The 15,948-nt window shown below is 53.7% G+C and overlaps 1 protein-coding gene across 6 annotated transcripts in view; it reads left to right on the forward strand.

The window, feature by feature from the left end:
- Positions 1-15,948, forward strand: part of NFIX (nuclear factor I X) — a 96,104-nt gene that overhangs the window by 10,909 nt on the left and 69,247 nt on the right. For 2 of the 6 annotated variants that reach the window (XM_026488126.4, XM_048227191.2), the window contains exon 1: positions 11,820-15,894. The exons of 2 other annotated variants lie outside the window; for them this stretch is intronic. In XM_026488126.4, coding sequence (XP_026343911.2) covers positions 15,892-15,894 — 3 coding nt within the window. In that variant the 5' untranslated portion in view covers positions 11,820-15,891. Of the gene's footprint in view, positions 1-8,619; positions 8,645-11,819; positions 15,895-15,948 lie in introns of those variants that run through there. 2 more of the 6 variants (XM_044380009.3, XM_048227190.2) reach the window with 2 other exon arrangements.

Raw genomic sequence — 15,948 nt, forward strand, 5'->3', positions numbered from 1 at the left:
GTGGCTTGCACACCAGACACACGACAGCCGTGGACCACAGCCCATACCATAACACACAAAACATACGCGTCCTGACACACCAAGAGGGGGGCGGGGTTCACAGGGTGCTACCCCCAGCCCACAGGGCCTGGGATTTTTCCAGGTGGTGAGGTTTCTCAAAACCCGAAGTCCTGTATCCTCAGGTCTGCTGGGCGTGAGCTGGTGTTCAGACAAGTCCCTTCCCCTCTCTCAGCCTCAGTTTCCCCAGCTGTAGAGGGAAGAGGTGGGCCAGGGTGGTATAAGAAGTGGAATCCCACACTGATTAGGAGAGTGCCTGGCTTTTCTTCTCCCTCAGGCAGGGTTGATATGAGGAGAGAGTCCCTAAAAGCGGGATCTGAGCACGGAGCCTGGGGTACAAGCAGTGCTCTTAAGCGTCAGCTGCCAGTTGTGATCCCCACAAACCTGATGTGTGTCCACCCCGACTGGAGGCCCCAACCTCAAGCAGCTCCAGGGTCTCTAGGTCCCAGGCAAGTCTCTGGTCTTCTCACCTTCTCCCTCCATTTTTCTCCCGGCTTTTCTTGAGCTTTCCCCAAATCCCTCCCTTCTCTTGGTCTCCACCATCCCTGCCCAGGCCTGGAGCTCAGGGAAAGTGTGGGAAACGGGCTTGGGGTGTGTGTTCCTCACCAAAGCCAGCCAGACCCAGGGTTCTCCATACCCTGAGATCCCTGAATGACCCTTCTGGGGTCCTCTGAACCCAAGCAAGAAGCTGGGGGGGGACCTGAGTTGGCAACAGTGGGTGTAGGGGAGGCTTTATCACAGGGTCCCTCTGACCTGTCACCTACCAAGGTTTGCAAGCAAGTGGGGTCCCACTGGACACAATAGAAAGGCCAAGGCCTGAGGGACACTGGACCAACTCCCCATGGTCCCTGAGAGCCTCCCCCTTTCACTGTTAGCCAGAGCCTCACTGAGGTAGGTTTTCGGGAGTCCCCCAGTCCCAGCCCCACACACTGCCTCATCTCCACTCACAGTCGGTACCCGCAACACCCCGCCACCCGCAGTCTGTCGCGCAGTGACAGCCTGTCACAGGCACTGCCGCACACCGGCACAATCTGTCGTCCACGCACAGTCTCACACACAACCTGTCACACACACGCACACACACACAGCGGCACAGTCGCACGCACAGCCAGCCTCACGCGATCACACCAAGCGTCACAGCTTGTCACAGCCATAGACTCCTCACAATAAAAATAACAGCTACCAACTCCAGAGCAATTATGCCTGGGCAGCAGGCGGAGTGTGTGTGTGTGTGTGTGTGTGTGCGCGCGCGCGCGCATGTGCTCACGCATGACCTCCTGTAACCCTCCCAACATGAGGCAGGTATGAGTAACCTGTTTTACAGATGAGGAAACAGAGGCCAGAAGGTCAAGTGGCAAGGTCATGGGGCTGGAAGTGAGGGAGGGAGAAATTAGTCAGGCCCCCAGGGGCAAGCAAGGCTTAAACAGGTCACCCTGCTTTTCAACTCAGTCCTATTCAGCTGAGACTCCCCCTCCTGGCTCTCCCTGTGGGAGTTCCCTTCCCATTCCCCAGATGGGCAGAACTGAGGTTCTAAGCAGTCCAGCCAAGAAACAGGGGAAGGGGCCTCAAACTGTCTGTCCTCTGCTGTGGAAATGTGAGCCCTGCTCTCCACCCCAAATGCTGTTTGGCTCTCCACTCTTCCTGGTGGCTGGATTCTGTGTGTCGGAGCCTTTGACTGGGGCCAGGGTCTCAGTCCACGGGGTGGGAGTGAAGGAGTGGGGGAGTGGGGAATTGGCAGCTGTAGGCACCAGGGAAGTCCCTCAGCCCAAGCCAGGGCCCAAAGTCTAGGGCTGCCCAGCACCCCTACTCCCCAAGGCTCTCCGCATTCCAGGGCGATTCCTCCTCCTCCTCCTCTGCTGCCCGCCTTCCCTCACTTTCCCCTTCTTTGTTCCACCCCTGCTGGCTCCCCGGGGCTTCCCCCATTAGAGCTGCCCTCGCCAAAACCAACACGCCTCCAATGACTTCCCACCAAGGCTGGCTAGGCAGCTGGCCCTGCCCCCTGGCCTGCTCAGGGGTTAGATACAGGCTCTGCTGGCCTCGACGGTGGCCCCAGCACACGGAGCCGCTCCTTGGGGGCTTGAAAGCACATGCGCACAGCCCCCGTGCAGCATCCTGGTGCACCCTGGCACCCGCATGCCCATGTCCGACAACCCAGCAGGGCACTCAGGCAAGCTCTCGCGTGTGCACATAAGCACACTCCGGCACAGAGGCTCAGACAGGGGTCTCAAGGACACCCTTGCCTGGCACCCTCACGGGGTCCCAAGCATCACCAGTTTATATGCACACACGGGCCTGACACCCTAGTGAGACTGCCAGGAGCACACACGGCCATAAATGCGACCTTGCCCGACATCAGATGGGGTCCCCTTCACACTCACATACACACACACCACATGCACTCCCCTGCTTGTGCCCAGACCTGACTCTGAGTACAGGTACTGCCCTGTGCCCCCATGGGTGCGCTGGGCTCAGGTGGGTCAGGCAGCCTACAGGAGCTGCTGATGCCCACACACGTGGCTCCAGGCCCACGCAGGTACACACCTCCCCAGCCTGCACACGCGTGTGTTTCACGTGAGCCGCACACCTGCCAGGCGGCCCAGGGCACCTGGCTCAAAAGCGGAATTCAGGTTGTTGGGGGAGGAGACCGGGAAGCGGAGGCCTAATTCCCACCACCAGCCGGATTTCTCTTAGAACACCCGCCTCCCCAAATGTCCCTGGGGTGAAGGTGAGAGCCCTAGAGCTGCTACTCAGTGGCGCCCCTGCATGTGACATATTTATATTGGAAATTTGTGTGTGTGTGTATGTATGTATATATATATATATATATATATATATTTTTTTTTTTTTTTACATAGAACCTCCCCCCATTCCTGCTCCACGTTTGGACTTGGATTTTACCATCCCCCACTCGGCTTGGTCCCAAACCTACAAACCCTTTTAGCCAAGCAGGGACTGGGTCCAGGCGGCAGCAGGCCTGCCCCCTTCCCACTGTGGACGCCCCACGTTCTTAAAGGCCGGGCCACACCAACGAATCCTGCAGCACTCCCCGAAACACAATCGCGGGGGTGGGTGCTGGCGGCCAGACGTTGCTTTTTGGTGTGTGTTTGCTGTTGCTGCTTAAATTAATCCTGAGTGACGGCCCACAATTCCTCTCCACAAAGAGGCCATTTAATGCCCCCTCCTCTGGCGAAACTTCCATTTGCCCCCCTGAGTCCAGCTTGGCAGCTCAGACCCTGCGCTGCCCTCCTGGCCTTCCCCTCAGGTGCGCCTGGGGCGGAGGCAGATTTCCCTTGCGCACCAGGGACCTCAAGAGCGAGTGGGTGGATTTTGGAGGGGTGGGAGGGATCTTAAAATAGAAGCGCATTGCTGAGCAGAGGTGAGGCGGGGGTTGTCTCAGGACTCCCTAGATGGTCCCACTGCCCAACGGTAGCGCTTTGATGCCCCAACCAGGCCGCCTCCCGCATCGCCCTGAAGATATCCTGCCCCCTCACCATAAGCCGGCGCATCGCGTCGTGTGCCTTTGCAAACCCCGGCAGAAATGTGGGGGGCACATTTCTAGCGCCAGCAGTAGCCATGCACTAGCCCCAGCATATGCCCCTTGCCAGGTGCCCACCGCCTACGAACTCCTTTCATTGTCGCCTCCAAGGTGTTCTTTTCGTGAGTGGCATTCTCGGACCTGCTGTAATTAGCTCTCGCCCGGGGTGGGGTGGGGGGCACAGGTGGGTGGAGGTCGTGGGGAGGCCTCCCCTGGGCTCAGGCAGAGGGAGGGCTCTGTTCTTTCCACACGGCAGGACACGGGTGCTGACAGCACGGTCACCTGCACCGCACACCACGGGGTGGAAACGACAACGACAACATACCCCTGGACGGTGCCGGATGACCCTGGCCCCGGGGCGCCAGAGCGCGGTTGGCCCTGAGCTGCCGTGCGCAAAGTCCGGCGTGCGCGTGCGCCGGAGGCAAAAAGGCGGGAAGCCGTCGCGCGGGAAGCCGTCGTGCGAGAAGCGCCTGTGCACATGACTGTTGGGTCACTTGGGCGGAACCGCGCCAGGCGTTGAGCGAGGAGTGAGGACCACTGCCCCCGCGGGCAGGTGAGGGGAAACCGGGAACAGGTGGGAAGGAGCCGAGGCAAAGAATGACGCCCCTGCGGACCCTTAGGCCGCGTCCCTGCGGGGCCCTTGCCTCCCCCCCTCGCACGGAGCGGGCGGCGCTCCCTTCTACCCGGGCGCGGCCTAACCCCTGGCGGCGACAACCCAAAAGTGACCCCGCGTGGCGTCGAGGGCCTGCCGGGTTCGCGTTCTGGGGCCCTCGCCATTTGCAGCGGCAGAGGCCGCTGCCAGAAGGGGCTCAAATGGCGGCGTTTTGGCCTGTAAGCTGGTTGGGTCCCCAGGCGCTCCGGGTGGGGCTGCGGGCCGCCTTTGCCTAAGTTCCCTCTTTCGTGCCCATCCGGATACCCGACAGGGGATAATGCGCGCGAGGGCTTTGGAATGAACGCGATGTTGATAATTCCTGTTATTCTTTAGTCGCGCGGAGGACTTTTGGGGTTAAATGCCCCAGAATCTGCGGGCAACCTTGGGGCACCGATCTGGAGAGAGTCCCTTTTCTGCCCCCGTCGTGCGCTGCGGTCGAGGCCTCCAGACCCCAGGCCTCGGAAGAGCCGCCCCATTTCTCCCCAAGCCGCCGCCTCTTTTGGGGGAATAAGGGAGGGGAAATTTAGCAGGGGAGATTTTTGTTTGTTTCGAGGGTTGGCTGGGTTTGGGGGCGTTTGGCCTCCAGCAAGCACGGGGAAGAAATGTGACTAAGTGGCAGAAAATGTGCTTTCCCTTCCCCTCTCCCCTGCCTTCAGGCCGCGGGAGTTGCGCAGTCTCCAAGAACTGGGAAAAAAGATTTTCCCCCAGGTCCCCTCTGATCAACACTGCTTTTCCTCTCACGGATGACTTCTTAATCTGGGGTGCTAAGCCCCCCTGCCCCACTGCTGCCAGCCAGTCTGCAGCATTACCTCGGCGGGCCAAGGGGGAAAGGATGGAAAAGTGGGAAAGGAATGTGTGTAAGGAGTGGGCCCGACTTAACCTGTTGGAGGAGGCTGGTGTCCGGATGAAGCTACCCAGCCACCCCTCCGGAGCTCAAGCAGCACCCCAGTATTCAGTGAAAGCGCCCCGGGGGCCTCCCGCCCGCCCCTCGGAAACCAGTCATTAACCCGACTTCTTATCGTCCAAATTACTTAAATGCGCTTTGGTGGTGTTAGGTCCTTTTCCTTTTCCACGTGCAGATGACTCAGCCTACTCCAACTGCGCCTGGGGAGGTCACCCAGGCAGCGGCTGACCCTGCACCCTGAACCCAGAGGCAGCCCATCCCAGCAGCACCCCCCGGACCCCAGGCTCCCAGACCACACTTGGCTCCCCTCTCCCCTTATATTTCAGGTCATCTTTTCCCTCTCCTTTAAAAAAATTTATTTTAATTTAAAGGAGTTTTATTACTTTTTTTTTTTTTTTTAGCGTGAGACAGAGGCTGATGGAAACGGGCTGTTAAAAAAAAGAAAGAAAAATACATGCCGGTGGCACTCTGTGGAGCTGGCGAGCTTTGCCTGCCTCACGACTGAGCTTTTTGGTCGCCAGTTCCCTCGTAGAACCGGGCATGGGGCACCTGGGATCTCCGCTGCTGAAAAGGCGCTATAGAAATGCAAGGAATTATTATGATTTTAATAAAATTGTGTCTCATTTAGGAGCGCGCTTCTGCGCTGCCTCTGTCGTCGGAGCCCGGGTTTGCCGCGGCAAAGTCTGTAATCAGAGAAAAATACCAGCTTTGTTGAGGGTTAGAATGTATCATTGGCTAATGTGTGTGGTTTTTTTTTTTTAAATAATGCTAAGCATTGGAATAATTAAAGAGTGAGAAATAACTCGTCTCTTCTCTCCCCTCGTCATTGTCTTATTTAAGGGTGAAAAGCGTGCTTTTAGGCAGAGCTGGTTAGTTTTAATGCGGGCTTTTTTTCTCGCCCGCCTTTCCCTCCGCTCCGGTCTGATTCGCAAATCCCCAAACTGGCACAAGCCGGGAAACTTGCGGCAGCCGTTCTTCTCCCGGAGTTGGAGCCTCGCTTTCCTTTTTTCCCCTTTTTCAGAGACAACCCTCTCCTCTTCCCTCCCCCGCCTCTGGGCCCTGACCCACTGCCTGGTTTGCGCTAGAGCGATTTAAAAAAGAAAGAAAGGAAGAAAGGAGCCGGGCTCTGGTACCCCTGTGCCAGCCGAGGGCGCGTTTCCCAGGCGGCGGGCTGGTGGGAAAGTCAAACCGGGTGGGGGGTGTGGGGTCTCAGAGGCAGAGTCTTGATGCCTATCCTACATCCCCCCCCCAAAATAAGAATCACGTATTTCTAAAGATCGCAGGATTAGAGGGCTCAGATCCCTTGTCATATTTAAAAATCAAGCTGAACAGTTCTTTCTTCTCGGCCCCATATGCAATAGGAAGTGAAAATTCGGTCCTTGAGCCCGACTTGGCAGCCCGGTACCGTGGTAGGGGAGAGAGCTGCCCACTTGGGCTGGGCCTGGCGTCCAGCCCCAGAACAGTGCTGCTACCACCTACAGGGCCTAGATTTGAGGTGGGAGAGCGGAGTACGGGGCCAGTGATGGGCACGGCCTGGGGAGGTGTGGGAATCGAGGAAAGGGTGCTTCTTCAGGGCTGCAGAGGTTTGCTTCAGGCTGGTGGGAGGCTAAGTGGCTGCCCTGGCCCTTCCCCAGTGGTGGGGTGGAGGGGCTCAGAAAGGAAAGGGGTTTCTGTAATGCTTGGGGAAGTCGCAGCTCCCTGTGAGAAAGGAAAGGGAAAAGTGGGCAAGAAATGGGGGTAGGGACTTGTGCCCACAGGTACTGCTTCGAGTTGCAAAGGAGTTCTTTATTTGCTTCAGGTGTTTTTAATTAAATGTGTTTCTCTTTTATTTTCCTTGTTATTTGGTGCTTAGACTTTTCCGCGATCCCTTGCATTTTGTCTTTTTACATAAGCAGAACCCCCCCCACTTGGAGAGATATTGTGGGAGGTACTTTGCCTTCAGTGCTTTCTCTTTCCTGCTTTTTTTAAAATTTAATTTTAAAATTATAAAGTAAATTTAGTGCGAGTGAAAGTGAGGGGGGAGCCAGCTGGGGCTGGAGCCAGGGAAGGGGGAGGCAGATGCAGCAGGGTTGGGCCTCCCTTCCCTCCGCAGCTCTGCCCCAGGACCCACTCACTCCTTTCCCTGATAGACTTGGGGACTGGAATGAGGGCAGCCTGCCTGGATGGGTGATAATTTACCCTTCAGGAATCCCCGGCTCTGCAGAGCCACTTTTTCCCCATTACTCCCCACACCCCTGAGGCCCCCCAGTCTCTGCCTATGGGCAGGGTGAACGGAGGGTCTCTTACTCCCCTCAGTCGCTATGACTGTTTGGCTTTCAGCTCGGTGGGCCCTGTTTGTCCACCACACACACGCCCTGCTGGTCTGCTAACCCCGCTGCACAGTTGGTTGCCCTGTTGATGGGATCAGAGCTGGGCAGGCACAGAGAGACAGAGACAGAGACAGGCGCGAAACCCCTCTGCAGCAGTGAGGACTCGAGGGGCTTCTTTTCACTGCATATTTTTTTGTGGTCACATGAGTAGTGCATGCTGCTCTGTTAACACATGTGTATACATAGGTGCTCCCGTTTGACGTTACTGGTAGCGGCAGGAGCTGTTTCTAAGGCATGTAAACTATGAGAACTCTGTAACTTAAAAACTAAAGGCCTGTTCAGCAGTGCTGAAAATGTTCTATTTCTTAATCTGGGAGGGCTTACACAGGTGTGTTCACTTTGTGAAAACGTGTCGAGCGCCAGACTTAGACGTGTGCGATCTTCTGCTCTTCCTTTTACACATTTCAGTTAAAAGTTTATTTAAAAAAAAAAAAAAAAGGAAGACCCAGCCTCAGAAGAAAAGGCCTTCCCTAACAAAATAATAATGATAATAAATGATGATTTAAATAAGAATGTCCTCCAGCCTGCTTTGCTTAGGTCTCCCGCTAAAGAATGGTGGGAGGGCTTGTAAAAATTAGTGGGCTGATAAAAAAGCTCGCAGGCGTGTGGCCCACGAGGCTTCCAGACCCATCCACGTGTGTACGGAGCGCCAGGAAACTGCCTTCAGACTCAGGTCTAGCTGTAGGATTTTTAATATCTCAGGACCAAAGGATGAAAAGTGGTAAGGAAGAAGTTACTTGCCAATTACATTTTGCTGTCAACATCTGGAAAGTAATATTGCAGCTGTTCTCCCTGCCCCCCCCCATTGCCACCTCTTCTTTTTTTCTGCACACTTAAATTTTTGTATGCGTGCCATCCATATTTCGGTTTTCTGCTCTGTTAAAACATCTTCACGGCTCTGTTCAAATTGAGTTGTTGGGTTTGGGCTTTAAAAAAATATACATATATATATATGTATCTCATAGTCTGACAGTATAATTTTTTGAGCAGTTTATTTGAACAGGCTGGCCATCGACTGATAATCCCTTCCCTTTTCTTTCCCCTTCTCGGCCTTCCCAGGACTGTTTAGGCGAGAAGCTTTCTGGGAGGACGCTCTCGGCTGCCCTCGCCTCTGCTCCTCTGGGCAGGTACTACAGCTTCACCCTCCGCGGCCCTTCTGCGGTGTTTTTGTTTTCCCTTCGCCCCCCAAAAATATTTGAACCAAAAAGCCTCTTTTTTTTTTCCTCCACCCACAGCAAACTGAAAGGGCTAGTGAACCGTGATTCAACAGAGCGAGGGCGCCTCTTTTCTTCCTTAGCATTAATTAACTCAAGTTCGTTAGGACGTTGGGTCTGTCGCCCACAGTTTTCTCTTGTGTGTGCTGAATCGGGTCATAGAGGGAGACTTCCCGTGCAAACAGTTTGTGTTGGAGCTGGAGGACACAGAGGGGGAGAGAGGGTGAGAAAGAAAGGGAGCCGGAGAGGGACGGATTGTGGCCGAGGGGTGGTCAGGTCCCGAGCTCCCGGCACCCTGGTGCCAGCCTCCGCAGGGGCTAGACACCAGGGGAATGAGGATTCTCGGGTTTTCTTGGCCATGATCCTGATAATAAATTAGTTGGGGGGGGCGCAATACATTTTGAGGGATTGAAAAATGTCTTCCTTCCAACTCCTCAAATTGTACATTTTGGGGAAGCTGCTTGCCCAGACAGGGCCGGCCCAGCTCCCCTGAGCCCTCAAGCAATGAAAATCTCAGGCTGTTCCTATCCTGGCCACCTTGCTTTCTGCAACACCCCCCCCCCCCCACTGCCTGTTGCCGCAGCAACTGTAAGAAATAGGCTCTCTGTGGGCCAAGGGTTCGAGGAGTGCAGACCGGTGGAGAAGACCCGGGTTCAGGATTCAGAGATACTCTCCTCTTGCCCTAATGCCCTCTGTCTTGCGGTGGGGAGGGGGGATTGCTCAGGTAGGGTGTCAAAATGGATCCTGACGGAGCTCTTGATGAGGGCCTGGGAAGGTCACAAGAGGAGTCTCAGAGGTGCAGGGGAGGGAGAGGAACATCTTCTTTGAAGGATCCCCAAGCCTTTTGTGGGGTCGGGAGTTACTGCTGGCCTCGGGCAAATATTCAACATTTTGCCATTTGCTCCCGGCCTTCTCTCTCTTCTCTCTTCCCCTCTGGGTATTTTTATAGCGACCCGCATCGACCTCATCTTCACGGGCTGGTTTCCCCTTGCCGTGCCTTTTGTCAGTTTTTCAGTTCTTGCAGAAAGTTGTGAAGCTGGCTTGTGGGGTTCTTCCTTCTTCCAGGGGCCTTGGTCATCATGGAGTGACACTTTCCAGTCGCACCAGGTGGGTGAGACTCAGGCTCTGCACGGCTCTTGTCCCTCGAAGCCCTTGGTTGTCCTCTGTCTTGTGCGCCCCGCGGAGGATCCCCACATAGCCTTCCAGCTGGAGGACAGGGCTCTGGCCTTCCCGGCTTTTATTTCTATTTGGTGACACAAGGAAGTTTCAAGCTAAATAGTGAATTAAAGGACTAGGGGTTTTGTTTTCTAGTCTCTGTAGAGGATGAAATAAATTTCCAGAGGCAGTAGAGAGAATAGATGGTCTTCCCAATACCTATATTCCTACCCTATTTTATTTGGTGCCAGGAGGGTGAGGGGAGATGTGCCTGGAGCAGGGTAGTGTTTGGAGCCAGAACGAGGCTGCCTGTTGGCCCGATCCCAGGCCACCGCTCCCACTTTGTAGACAGGAGGAGAAAAAGAAGGGAAAGGGAGGCGGTTTTACAGGAGAGGAATGTGCGGCCTGGTTCTGATGCAGGCCGTGTCCTAGACCCAGCATGGGGGTGTGGGGCAATTCCATTCAGCAAGGCGAGGACGCTAGAAAAATCGTGTGGGGCTGCCTTTTCCTGAGCAGAGGAAAACAGGCCCAAGTCAGCCAAAAACCCGCTTTGTCCAAATTCTCTGAGCCTCCTCGCAATGCGCATTTTCTGGTTTCCATGCCTGGCATTTCCAGATTCTTGGATGATTTTACTCTGGCTGCAGAGCCCCTTCCCGCCTCCCCCCCCCCCCCCAGAGAGGGGAGGCCCCACCTACCTCTAGGATAAGCAGGCTGGCCCCTTCGTTTTGCTTCCTACAGTTCTCTTTCCATCTCTGCCCCAGAGCCCAGACACTGCCTTCTTCTTTCCTTCTTGTGTCCCTTCTGTGGGACAAGATGGGAGATGTTGGGGATACAAAGTTGACCTCTTTCTGTTCCGTCCAAGAGTGAATTATAAAATCCCAGGAATTGGGCAGACTAATCAGGGCTCTGTTTGTGGCTTTTTAAAATTTCCTGCTTCCTTTTTCACCCAGGCTGCAGATAGGCAGTAGTAAAATGGATACTGAAATGTCTGGTTAGTCCTGTGAAGGTTTTATTAGTTATTTGCACTCACTGTGTATAGTTACCCAAATTAGCATGAAAAAATATATATATATAATATGTGTGTGTCCAGGGTCTGAGAGGATAAATTTGGGTCTTAAAGCAAGTGGGATGTGGACAAATAAGATTTTTGTAAAGATAAGGAAACGTTCAAACAGCGGCCTTGTCTTTAAAGATATAACTTCTTATGCTTCTAGATGTTTCATTGTTGGCAGGTATGGGTCACTTTTGAAACCTGTCTCAGACTGGGAAAATTATTTTGTTTCCTTGAAGACTTTTGAATACTGAGTGAGGTTATGTATGAATTTTCCTGTTTTCCCTTAAATAATCCACAAGGCTTCATTTGTTTTGTGGAGTTTTGGAAAACCACACATTTTACTTTCTTGCGATAGAAGCAGTTATTTTCCTTAGCTAGTTTTTCTTTTTTTGCCCCTGACCTAGAGCCCTTGTCTTTTGTCCTTGTTCCTTGTTTTTCTCTTTTTTCTTTTCTTTTCTTTTTTCTTTTCGGCCCTGTCTTTTCTCCATCTTTGTCTTTCTTTCTTTGGCAGTTTTGGGCCCAACTTGGCTTTCTCTCTTCAGGTTTGGCTTTCTTCTTTCTCTCTTTTTCTCTATCTCGTTCTTTTCCTCTTTTTCTGTGGTCCGATCAGTTTTTTTCTTTTGGAGGCACATTATTCCTAGTGATGGCTGAAACTGGCATGGGTATTTCTGAAATGTTTCAGTGAAAACTGTTGCTTTAAAAAAAATCAAATTCTATATACTTGACAATAAGAGAGGCCTTACTCTTGCAAAGGCAGAAGATTCCTTTCCACAAACCAAAAAGCCCATGTTAATTTTTAAAGTCTTAGCTCTGGCTTCTCGATTTTTCTTTTAAGTGAAGAAAATACCTTTCCCCCAAAATTGCCTGCTTTTCCTTTATTTTCCCTCCTTGTCTTTAGTTTTCTTTTTTGCTCCTGGCTCTCACCAGCATCACTGGCTTCCTCTCCCTCACCTTGGTTTTTTTCTCTCATTCTCTTATCTCCTCCCCTCTCCTCAGAGGCCTGCCTGTCCCCTTGCTTCCTCTATCCCCTGAACCCTTGCACTTGTGGGTGACTCAGCCCTTGGAGAAGCCTTGAATTGTCTGAAGGTTTTTTGTCTTGGCTCTTGTCCGTGTGCAGGGTGCAGAGCCTCTGAGCCCTGAGCCCAGGCGCGAGGGGAGAAGGGAAGGAGGCTGGGTCTGGGACAGGTAATCTTCCAACAGAGCCTCCACTCTCTTAACAAAAGGGGGACAGTCCCCTTTTGTCTGGGACTCCTGAGGGGCGTGTCCAGGGCCTAGAGCCACCACCAGTGGCATGGAGGAGGAGGAGGCTGCAGCGGTGGGGGCAAACCAAGTGTTTCTCATGGAACCTGAGTGATTCCTCTCTGTGTGTGCCCGCAGAAGAGAGATACCTTCTCCCCTCCCTCTCCAAGCCTTAGGAATACCCTGGCCTGAGGCCACTCTTCCAGAAAACTCCCCCACACACCCTAGACAGTGGCCCCTGTGGGAACAGGGTGAGGGGAGAGTGCTCCCTGGGAATCCACTCTGCCCACCTTCAAGGTTACAACAACTGGCAGGAGAAGGACAATTGACGATTGTTCTCCTTCCGTGTTACTATCCTGGGAAGGGCCTGTTGCTCCTCCTGTTAAGGGAGCATTGAGGGGGCGCACTGGGCTCTGTGTGGATCCCTGAGGCTCTATTGAGAAACTCTCCTGGCCTTTCTGGGCCACTTCTGTGTCCAATCTCTCTGCCACTCCCTCGACCTTTGACCCCTCCCTCCATCCCGGAGTGAATCACGATCTTGTCCTGTTTCCTTAACTTCCACATGGATCTTCCCATCCGCCGTCTCCCCACCACCCACCCAGTTGTACCACCGGTTTCAGAATCAACCCATGTTTAGTGCATCTCTTCCACCCGGCACTGTGGTCTGTGAGACAGAATATGCCAGAATTCTCCAGGAGGCCCATGTTGGCCATTTTCTGTTCCGTGTCTAATATTTAGTATAAATCAAAATGCCAGAAAAACACCCATGTGCCAAATATAAACTCACTTCTGGTTTCTACCACCTCATCTTGACTCTAGGAAGTAAGATTGCTTCTCTCAAGGTGGAGAGGCAGGGTTTGGTATCTTATGTCACTCAGTTAACATCTTTGGCTAATTGGACTGAAGCTGGTTATTAACATGATGTTAATTATTGAACGCCACTCTAAGAGGCCTGTCGGCAATGACACCTGCCTCCTGCTTGCTCACCTCTGTTTCTCTTGGGGTCAGCTGTGAGCTCACTTCAGACCATTCAGGACCTGGACCGGGGTCCCAGGTGCTGGCCAGCACCTTTCCCATTGTCAGGGTTCAGCGCCAGCCCAGGGCTGCATGTTTTGTTTTGGCACACCCCAGGCGCTCTTCCGGGAACCTTTCTGCCAGCATAAAGGCCACGGAGCACAGGGTTTCAGATGGGGAAGAAAGGGGCACAAGTGAGCAGTGACCTTTTCCCCCCATGCCAGCTGAGGGCTGAGCATCGCCTGGGGAGAGGGCAGCTGTAGGGACACAGTTCCGAGCGGGATCAGCCTCTCCCTGTCTGTTGGAGGTCTCTGCCCTTCTTTTAATAACTGTCTCCTCCTTATAGCTTCTCCAAGGCCTGAGGCAGGCTGCGCAGTAGCCCCTCACAGAGAGAACCTTGTGGAGATGGCACTCACCGCAGGCTTCCCTGTCCTGCGCTCACCCTCCCACTTGGCTGGGAGGGAGGCCTCTTCCCTATGACTTGGTTTCCCCAAACTTGTCCCGCTTTTCCTGCTAGAGCCCTTTCCTTTCCGTTTTGTTGTTTCCTGTCTTCGCTTTCTCCCTTTCAGATCGGTTTCTTTTTGTACACTCTTGCACCTTGCTCCTCCGTAGGGGTTCGGGCCCTTTAGTCTGAATTGAATTGGGGGCTAGGTGAGTGTTGCCCCTCCTCCAACCAAGAAACACTAAATGCGGATCAAGTGGAGAGGGGAAAGCTGGAGAAAGCAAAGAATGAAGTGTCTGGGGGTTGGGGGGAGGCCTCGTAAGACTCTGACTGTTCGGAAGTAGTGTCCATCTTCCTGCCTTTGTCACTTCTCCCTGGGATTGGCTGTTGTGTTTGTGGCTGCATGTAGTGCTTGTCAGCGGAGTGCTGTGACAGGAGGCTATTTTAATAAACTGTTGCAGTTTCTCGAGCCGAGCTGCATTGCGTTGGCATCCCTCGTCACCGCTAATGGAGCGTGCGTGGCTGGGTGTGGGCTGAGGGAGGCGGTCGAGCTCGCTGGGGGCCTGGGGGTGGGGGTGCGCCTCGTCTGGGAGTGCTCCTGCCAGCGGCAGCCAGGCCCGGGGAGGAAGGGGTGGCCGCACCCTGGGCGCCAGGTCCCTGCCCTGGAAGTGCTGCTGGCATCGACACTTTCCGAGCTCTCTTTCTTCTCTTTCTATTCATAGCACCGCAGGCTCGCGTGTATGGCCAGGGAGGAAAACTTCCACTCGCCCCTGTGCGCTCCATAAATAAAAAAAGAAATAGAACCAGAAAGAGAGTGTGAGGGCCTGAGAGAAAGAGACTGAAACCAAAACACAGAGAAGGCGCAGCTGCTCTCCCCAAGGCCTTCTGGGGCGCCCGCCCGAGCCAGGCCTTTATTTATTTCTTTTTCTGGCTTAAAAAAAAGAGAAAAAAAATCCGTGTCTTCCTCAATCCTAGTCCCCCCAGCTCTACAGGCCCCCCCTCCAAATTTGCTGGCTGGCTGCTGCCAAATGGACCCGAGTGGGAGCCTGGAATGAAAAATTCATAACTGCTGGACTTTGCTTGTTCATTAGACGTGAACTTGTCGATTGGGCAAATTGTTTTTGGTCTCCAACTGCCGGGGGCTCTCCCCACCCTCCCGGCTCGCCCGGTTCCCTCCTCCCCTTGGACACAGCCATTGGCTGCTCGAGGATGTCTCATTGCCAAATAGGTGGATCCTTCTCTCTGTCTCTCTCTCTCTCTCTTCCTCCCCCCCCCTTTTTACTGGCTTTGGCACAGGCAAATGGATGGGGATTGAGCATGAAAGGGGAGAGAGAGGGAGTTTGAGAGAGAAAAGCAAAAAAAAAAAAAAAATCCAAAACCCAACCAGCACACACACACACACGCACTCGCACACTCGCGCGCGCGCGCGCACACACACACACACACACACACACACACACAGCACCATCCCATCCACGTCCTCCCTCGCTCTCTCCCTCTCTCTCTTCTTTCCTTCCTCCCTCCCTTACTCGCTCTCTCTCTTTTGCACGCGTCTGCCAGCGACGGTCTGCAGCCGGTCCGAACTCGTCCTCTTCCCCGGGAATCTGCGAGCTCCCCCTTTGCCTGCGATCAGGCTCAGAGGCGGAGGGAGGCAGCGCGAAGTTTACACCCCTGTGCCGCTGCCAAAGCCGAAAGCCTTTTTCTTCAGCTGCCGCTTTCCCCCTCCTGGTTTTTGTTTTTGTTTTGTTTTGCACGGGGGGTGGGGTGGGGTGGGGGGTGGGGTAGGGTGTGCTGTGTGTTGGGGGTGGTGATTGGGAGGTAGGTTTTGATTTTTAAATTTTGCATATTTTCCTTCTCTCTCTCTCTCTCTTTTAAACTGAAAGAGGATGCACAGGAGGCGAAATTGAACATTTTTTTGTTGGCTTTTGTTTACCTGGCGTGTGTGGCAACCGGCTCGCTCCCTCTCTCTGCTTGCTATCCCTGACCTTTCTTTCTTTTTGCTCCTTTTCAAAAAAAATATTAATTTCCCCCTTCTGTGCAATGGAGCGTGGAGGGGGGAGGAGGGGGAAGGGTTTGAGAATCCACCCAAGCCCGGCCCCTATTCCCCAGAACACCAATAATAACCCCCTTTAAAACATTTACCTTCCTCCCCTGCTCCTCCCCCTCCCCCTCCCCCCCACCCGCCCCCAACTCACAACTCTGTTGAGTCCAGAAGCTCAGAATCGGGCGTTGGGCTTTGCCGGGTGCTTCAGATCAATGGTAATTATTTAATTTTTTCCAGTTTTATTTTTGTAAACAGAAATCAATTATTAT

This window comes from Ursus arctos, unplaced genomic scaffold (genome assembly GCF_023065955.2).
Source record: "Ursus arctos isolate Adak ecotype North America unplaced genomic scaffold, UrsArc2.0 scaffold_14, whole genome shotgun sequence".
In the NCBI taxonomy this organism is placed as follows: Eukaryota; Metazoa; Chordata; class Mammalia; order Carnivora; family Ursidae; genus Ursus; species Ursus arctos.